Source organism: Nannospalax galili, unplaced genomic scaffold (genome assembly GCF_000622305.1).
Source record: "Nannospalax galili isolate Female #2095 unplaced genomic scaffold, S.galili_v1.0 scaffold426, whole genome shotgun sequence".
In the NCBI taxonomy this organism is placed as follows: Eukaryota; Metazoa; Chordata; class Mammalia; order Rodentia; family Spalacidae; genus Nannospalax; species Nannospalax galili.
Window position 1 is genome coordinate 170,675 of NW_008354494.1, and position 8,683 is coordinate 179,357.

At 39.4% G+C, this 8,683-nt stretch overlaps 1 protein-coding gene across 1 annotated transcript; it reads left to right on the forward strand.

The window, feature by feature from the left end:
* The first annotated feature begins 290 nt into the window (after nt 1-290).
* LOC103748868 (olfactory receptor 2AG2-like) lies at nt 291-1,238 on the forward strand. The gene has a single exon (XM_008851651.1). The coding sequence runs from the start codon at nt 291-293 to the stop codon at nt 1,236-1,238; it is 948 nt and encodes a 315-aa protein (XP_008849873.1).
* The last annotated feature ends 7,445 nt before the right edge of the window (nt 1,239-8,683 follow it).

Below are 8,683 nucleotides of genomic sequence, written 5' to 3' on the forward strand. Positions count from 1 at the left end.
TGTAACTCCTGCCATATGGGTGCTGGTAACCAAACCTGGGTCCTCTGCAAGAGCAGCCAGTGCTCTTAAGCACTGAGCCATCTCTCCAGCCCCAATTCATTTAAGATTTGATTAAAAGCCAGAAATATGGAAATGAAAAAGCAAAGTTACTTATTTGCCAATGAGAAAGATATCATCTTATTGGTGTCAGGTTAGTTAAACTCCCGAGCCTCTGATGCTACAAATCTAGCATTATATTAGCAAAATTTCAATGAGTCATCTATTCTAGGAAGCTAAATGTATCAGGAATAATGGAGCTCTGGAACTCAACTTTGGGAAGTGGATTCATCTTGGTGGGGATTCTGGATGGCGGTAGCTCTCCTGAACTGCTCTGTGCCACAATCACAGCCCTGTACTTCTTGGCCCTGACTAGCAATGGACTGCTGCTCGTGGTCATCACAATGGATGCCCGGCTCCACGTGCCCATGTACCTCCTGCTTGGGCAGCTCTCTCTCATGGACCTCCTCCTCACATCGGTTATCACTCCCAAGGCTGTCATGGATTTTCTTTTGAGAGACAATACAATCTCTTTTGGAGGATGTGCCTTTCAGATGTTCCTGGAATTGACATTGGGTTGTGCAGAGGACCTCCTTCTTGCTTTCATGGCCTATGACAGGTATGTGGCCATTTGTCATCCTCTGAGCTACATGATCTTCATGAGGCCAAGGGTCTGCTGGCTCATAGTGACCACCTCCTGGGTCCTTGCAGCCCTTATCGCCACAGGATTGACCATCTACACTATGCAATATTCATTCTGCAAATCACGGCAGATCAGACACCTGTTCTGTGAGATCCCTCCCTTGCTGAAGTTGGCCTGTGCAGACACCTCCAAATATGAGCTTGCAGTTTATTTGATGGGTGTTATGATGTTAATTCTCCCTCTTGCTGTTATCTTATCCTCCTATGCTCGAATTCTTTTCACAGTGCTCCACATGCCCTCTAATGAGGGCAGGAAGAAAGCCCTTGTCACCTGCTCTTCCCACCTGATTGTGGTTGGGATGTGGTATGGTGGTGCTTCATTCATGTACGTCCTTCCAAGTTCCTTCCACAGTCCTAAGCAAGACAACATCCTCTCTGTTTTCTACACAATTGTCACCCCAGCTCTGAATCCCCTCATCTACAGCCTGAGGAATAAAGAGGTTACTGGGGCTTTAAGGAGAGTCTTGGGAAGACAGTTGTCAACAAATCCTACCTTCTAGGCAACTCTAATAGCTTCCTTCTAAACTTAATTCCTCCTCAAAGCCAGATATATCTCGAGTGAAATCCTCCTGAAAAAAACCAAGATAGTAAAAAATATAGTTTTTAAAAATATTTTTATTGATTCTAGAATTTCATAAAATATATTTTGTTCAGGCCTCCTTGGCCAGCTCCACCCTTCTCCTTAATTCCCCCTGGATTTCATGCCCTCTATCATTATTTGTTTTTCTTTTTTAGAGAACTATGGGAGGTGGCAATTCTTGTTAAATGCTCCTTGAATCTTTTCTCCATGAAATAGTTTAGACAATAAGATTCACACTGTTAAAAGTTATTCTTTGTCTTTAATCATCTCTGTAGCTCATTAATTTAGAAGGTCTAAATTACCCACTGGACACGAGCCCTGAGACTTTAAGCCTATACTGAACCAAGAACGAAAACATATATTTTTAGGTGGCTGACTCATAAACTGTTACAAGGGATCCTTGAGGACTGTACAATTTTAAATACAATAATGTTGACAAAGTCATATTGACAGTGGCATTTTGCATAATATCTACTTGGTAAACGTTTACCTCATATTCATTCTTCCTCTCTTTCCAAGTATCTGCCTCTGTGGATGTTCTGAATGATGCCTTTGCTTAGACTGCATGTACATATACATGTGCATACGTGTTTCTATGCCTTTCTTTTTTAGTGATGGGAATTTCAGTGAACGTTTATAATTCTATCCCTTGAAAAATAAAATCAAACAGCAGAATAGAATCATGTTTTCCCTGTGTTTCTTAATCATGTCATGAACTATTTCAACAATCGCTAAGGATCCATATGCCTGATATGTGTACCTGACTTAAACATTACACAATGTGTACGTGTGTCAACATATATGTTTCCAGTTTCAGTAAACTGAAATTTGATTTTTTGAGAGTAGACGACATTTATTATTTTCTTACTAACTTGAATATGTTTTACTAAGCATCAGGCTATTTCTATTTGTGAAATTTTCTGTTCAGTTAATGGACTCTTTATTCTTTGAACATTTCATGCATATATGCAATATATCTTGGCCATATCCACATGAGTTCCATCCCTCCATGTCTCTGCTTTCCCCCTATCCTTAACATATCTACCTCTCAACTCCATGTCCTCTTTTTTTCTTAATAATCCAGTGAGTCCAGTTTGTGCTTCACTTAACTGTAGGGTCATCCACTGAGTCATGAGTAACCTACCCATTGCCACCTGTGTGGTTTGCATGATAATGTCTCCCATAGACTCCAAGTATTTGAACACTGTCCCTAATTGGGAGCACTGTTTTAGAAGGCTTTTGGAGGCATGACCTTGCTGAAAGAAGCATATCACTGCAGAGGGAGGCTAGCTTTGAGAGTACACAGCCATGTGGAGTTTCAGTCTGTCACTGTCTGCTTCTTTGCTTACTCAACTTTCTCCTCTGGCCACTTACTGCTGCCATGACCTCCCGATCAGTGTGGATTCTTGCCCTTCTGGGACTGAAAGCCAAATAAATTATTCCTTCTATACATTGTGTTGGCCATGTTGTTTCATCACAGCAAAAAATTAACACACACCACCTGAAAAAAGAAAAGTGACTGTCCCTTCCTCAGCAGCCTCCTCACTCCTCCACATCCTCTAGTTCTTAAATCCTTCTTCTCCCCTCTTTATTGATCTTCTGTGAACTTTGGATACAAGATTGATAAAGATGTCCTATCTACACCAAGCCTCCAGAGTCACTCGCCTCAAACATTTGAATATTTATGTGTCTCTGCATTATCCACTGCTCTCAGGAATGAAAAAAACCTCTCTGACCAAGATTGACAGCCGCACAAATCTATGGACAGAAACATAAATATTTTGGAGGCAGTTTGACAACATGATAATTTACAAAATCAGCACACATAGGTTTTTCTCTAGAGCCTATGATTTTTCTAGCCACGTACCTGACCGTGCTTAAAGTAGTGGGACTGAGTTCCTTCCTGTGGAGCAGTCCTCAAATCTATTCAAAATAACAGTTGAGGAGTGGAGAGATAGCACAACCATGAAAGGTTAAGGCCAACAACCACAAAATGAAAAGAATAATTGGTTTACTCCATATGCAGTCTTGTAACTGTTGCACCAGTGGGCAAATCTTTCCTGGCATGTTGATATTATAGCATGCAGGGTCCAGAACTGACTAAGACCATTGATACCATCTCTCTACTAGTAGCCTGTATAGTACATTCCAGCACCATGAAAATTATTCAGTAGATAGAGAGGTTCCTGGTGAGTTCAAGGCTGATTTCTCTGTGCAATGTAACCTGTGTGTATAGTATACACAACAATAGTGTCTTATCATGTAATTATGCAACCAAGAACAGTGGCAGAAGCCTGTACTCTTTGGGATACAGCTAGGACTCCCTCACCAATCGCTCATAGGGAGGTTTCCCATGCATGGCAGTGAGATTTTCATTTAATAATCCATGTTGTCTATGAACAACATTGTTTACCCATGCAGGGTACCTTTATTCAAATTCCTTTTAAAAATCATATTTCTAATTTAATTAAATTAAAAGCTAATAGGCTTTCATAAGGCTTTTTCATTCATTCTTAGATTTAGTTACCCATCATCCATACCACCTTTCTCCCTGTCTTCTGTTCTCATCCCCACTTAAAGCTTTAATTCTCAGTATCCCCCCACCTTATTGGCTCATATAACACGTGGTCTGCTATCCCCTTTTATTATATTATTTTTAACTTGCATTGCAAGATCATAGGTTCTCACATGCCTGCTTCTTGAATACTTCCTTTTGAGTAAGCCTTCTCTTGCCCCCTCATTTCCTTGTCTCTGTTATTTTACTCCCTGTTTGAACCCTTTTGTTCCCCAATAGTGTTCTTTCTACTTTCTTTATGCTTATACTTACCATACTAACTCCCTAAATGGCTTCCCCTGTTTACTTCTAGGTTCTGGGATTCCACATGTAAAGTCTCTGGGATCTCCCTATGTTCATGGACCAACCCCTGCTCTTACAATCTTTCTGCCACTTTCTCCACAGTGGTCCCTGAGCTGTGTGTGGGTGAGGTTTAATATAGGAGCCCCATCCAGGGACACACATTCTGCAGCCTTTTACTCTCTAAAACTTAGACAGTTGTGGCCGTCTGTGTCCATCACACTCTGCCACAGTGTTGTTTATTGAATATTCATGGATTTTCTACAATACATCTTAATCATATCTAGAGCCCCTCCCATATCTGGAGCCCCTCATAGACTACCCACAGGATTTCATGCATTCTTTCTTATATGTTAAGACATACAGAGTCAAGTTTTTCTGCTGAGATATTACTCAGTGTGAGTTCATCTTCTGGAGCCTGTTCAGCCTTTCTAACATCACTCAGTTAAAGTTACTCTTATAGCAGGTCTTCCCAGCCTAGTCATCACTGTAGCTCTCTGGATTCACAACTGGGTAGTAATGAAAATTATTTTCTCTTATGGTAACATGCATAACACCTTGCAGCACTATGACAGCTAACCATTAAGGATGAAGTTTCCAGGTCAGTACAAACTTGATCTCTCCATGTTCTGATTCAGGCGTATGGTTTTTCAGCAATAAGTCCTACCATCAAACTCTCAAGGATCACCAAGGGCAAAGCCAAAAGTCTGTAATGTTTTGAGAGTCTATGGGATCCCACTGGCCATCAATTCAAAGAGCGGCAACTTATTCTTGGTACTGACATTTTATTTGCTAGGATGAGTTGTCTAACTGAGGTATTTTGTCTATTGTAGGGTAACTTCACTTAATATCTTTTTATATATGTGTATGTGCTTATTTTAGTATTTTATAGACACGGATTTCCGTATTGTTTTCTTAAAAGACCTTTAGTGTTAGTTATTCCTCCCCACGTTCCCTCCTCTATTTTACCATCCTATTTCCTGCTCCATTAATCTTTTCCACTTCATTATTTCCCTTTCTCCTTTATATCACTGTATTCTATCTCTAAGTCCTTGAAAGTCTGACCATTCCCTGGTGGACCCTTACTAGCTGCCTAACATATAGAAGGACTTCAAATGAAACATACATACTTAAAGACTCAAAGGTAGTATCCACATATGAAAGAAAATGTGATTTTTTTTTTCCTGGTTCTGGGTTACCTCACTCAGGTGATTGTTTCGGTTTCATACCTTTACCTGATGCTTCTTGCAAAGGCTTTTTAGCACACATCTTGTAAAACCAATCAATTTCTCTTATGATTGTAGCATCTAAAATCTTGTCTGTGGGATCTCAGAAAATAAAGTCACAAAACTCAAGAAAAGCTGTTTTACAATTCCAGAATTGTAAGCTATGTGTTAACAATTATTTAATGTCTCAAGTTTTGAATAGATAATGAAAATGTGTTACATTACACAATGGAGTTTTTTCAGTTTTAAAGAAACATGAAAACATGAAATTTGAAGATAAGTGGATGAAACAAGACATTGTTACACTATGTGAAGCACCATAGACTCCAGAAAGCCAGCAACACGTGTTCTATCATTTGTAGTCCTAGCTCCAAAACTTTAGATGTGAGTATATTTACTAATGTAACCACAAGAGAAAGGAAAATAGAATGGAATGATAGGAGAAGGAGAAGAAGGAACTTTAAGTTAATAGAGGCGGAAATGGGAGAGGAGAGAGAGATAAAAAACACTTAAGTGTTGTAAAAAAAACAAAGGGAAGTATAGGATTCCATAACCTTACTGAAGAATCCACATATAACATACATGTGGGTAAATGTGTCTAACTGAAGGCTATATAATAAATATCACAATGCCAGATAAGGGAAACCTCCCTTTGAGTTGTTGATCAGGGAAGGACAAAAGACTCCCAAAATAATGTGGGCTATTGCCAAAGCCCTTGATTGCCTCCCAGAAGTTGAAATTAAAACACTATTGTTAAAGACATGATATACTTTGGACATAGAACTTTGAGCAATTGAGCTGGAACTGACTTGGAAGACTTCTCCTGGAAAACTATCTCTCATAGTTCTAGAAGATACAATGCAACCTGCAATGGGGGACAAACAATAATTCTACCCAGCTGTTAAGCCTACAAACCACAACAAAGGCTGGCTCAGCAAGGTATCTCTATTGGTGCAATAGTAGAAAATTTATCTTGGAGGTAATCAATAGCTGTTTAATTGAACTTAAGGCCTGCTCAATAGAAGGGAATTCATGCATCTTACTGCAAACACAGCCAAATACATATAGCTGGAGTGGTCATAGACCCTAGAGAATAACTGTTCTTGTCACTTTCTTAGATAATTTATTACTATATTATAGACATATGTCCTTATATTTATAGACAAGGGTGCCTCTCACCAATCATCAAAGAAGCTTCTTCTTGTAAAAGATGCAGACTGTTATAAAGCTCCAACTAGACAAAATATAGAGAATAAGTGACTGTGAAGTTCCCAGTCCTAAGTGATACATCTATAATGCAACTTCTACACTGAAAGCTCAGGGAACACCATGGAAGAATGGGGGCATGACGAAAAACTATAAGAGCCGACAAATATGAAATCTGCTTCTAATTCATGTGTTCTAAATGTGTTCTAGACTTTATAAGGAAGCTATACCAATGAAATCTGCACATTATAGTAGTCTAACAGGATTTGCATAATTAAAAACCAGTTGATATGCCAAGGTAGATGGGGAAATTTTCATAATTTCATGAGGTCCTACCTCAGGATGAAGAGCTCCAGGCAACTGGGTAAGGAGTGATGACTCAGTGGTTAAGAGCACTGGCCATTCTCACAGAGGATTTGTGCTTGGTTCCCAGCAACAGAAAGAAGATAACAACCATATGCAACTCCGGCCCCAGTGGACTGATCACCCTTTCTTGACTTCCTTAAACATTGCACCACAAGTGGTGCACTTATATATATACCCACAAACAATCATACAGATAAAATTAAAAAGCTATTTGATGTCTCTTCTCTCTTGTCTAACCCCCCTCCTCCCTCCCCATATAAAATACCCCCATTTTTCCTCTGAAAATACCTATTTCCTATTATCCCACTTCTCTTCAGCTCCTTCTTCTTTATCCCCATAGTTCCTTGTATACCTGTTTTTCACAGCTGAATACCAAAATTCTCCCCATTTCACACTTGGTAATATCTGTTTCCTACTAACTCCATCACTTGGACTATTACTTTCCATTTATCTTCATGGTTTCTTTCCAAATTTCCTGGGTCCTGTGGTTACATCAGGATATATGCTCACATATAAGAATCTGGTGCTGAGATACACAAATGAACGAGAACAAACATTGCTCATTTCTCTGAGTTGTGTTACTTCACATAGTATAACAATTTCCAACTCCATCCATTTTCGTGAAATTTTTCTTTTGTCTTTCTTTACCACTGAGTAGAACTCCATCTCTTTATCCACTTGTCAGTTGTGGGACATTTATTGTGAAAACAATTCATCGAAAGCAACAAAAAATGGCTATAAAAGTGTCTCTACAGTAGGATGAGTCTTTTGGGTGTATACCAAGGAGTGCTACAATCAGACTATGGTAGATTCCTTTTTCGTTTCCTAGGGTTCTCCACATTGCTTTCCGTAGTGGTTACAGGAGTTTGCAATCCCACCTGCGCTGAATGAGCATTGTACTTTCTCCACATCCACATTTGTTGTCATTTGTTCCCATGATGTTAGTCAGTCTGATTAGAGTAAGAAGAAATCTTAAAGTTGTTTGACTTGTATTTCTCTAAATACTAAGGATGCTGAACAATTTCTAACGTGTTTCTTAGTCATTTTTATTTCTACATTTGAGAATTCCATTTGGGCCCTTAGATAATGTTTCTATGCATCATTTGTTTTCTTATTTCTTCGTTTTTTAAATTCTTTTTACATTCTTGATATTAATTTCATGTTGGATGTATAGCTGGTGAAGATTTTCTCCCACTCTTTGGGCTTCCTCTTCACTTCCTTGGTTATTTCTTTTCCTTAAAATTTTTGATTGGGCTTTTATACATTTCATACAACAGTTCTTAATCAAATTTAGACTTCCTCCATCATCCATGCACCCCTCCCTACCAGGTCTCATGCTTTCCACCTTACATGTTAAGTCCCATCCAGTTGAGAATTTGTACCCAGACGTCCTTCAGTGCAAACTCATCCAATGGAGTCTAGTCAGTCTATCTAGAAACTGTAAGTTTCACTCTCCCTAACCCAGTAGTAATCAGTCTCCAACAGCTCTCAGATTAGGGTCAGCCCATTTCCCTCACTCCACTCTGGGCCCTTGTCTGACTGAGTTGGAGTGTGTCTTATGCTCAAAAGCACCACTGACACAAGTTCATATGTGCAAGATTCTCAGTGGCCTGAAAGCCTCTGTTTCCCTATGTTCTTGGACCAACCCTGGCTCTTACAATCTTTCTGCACCCTCTTCCACAATGGTCCCTGAGCCTTGGGTGGGTGAGGTTT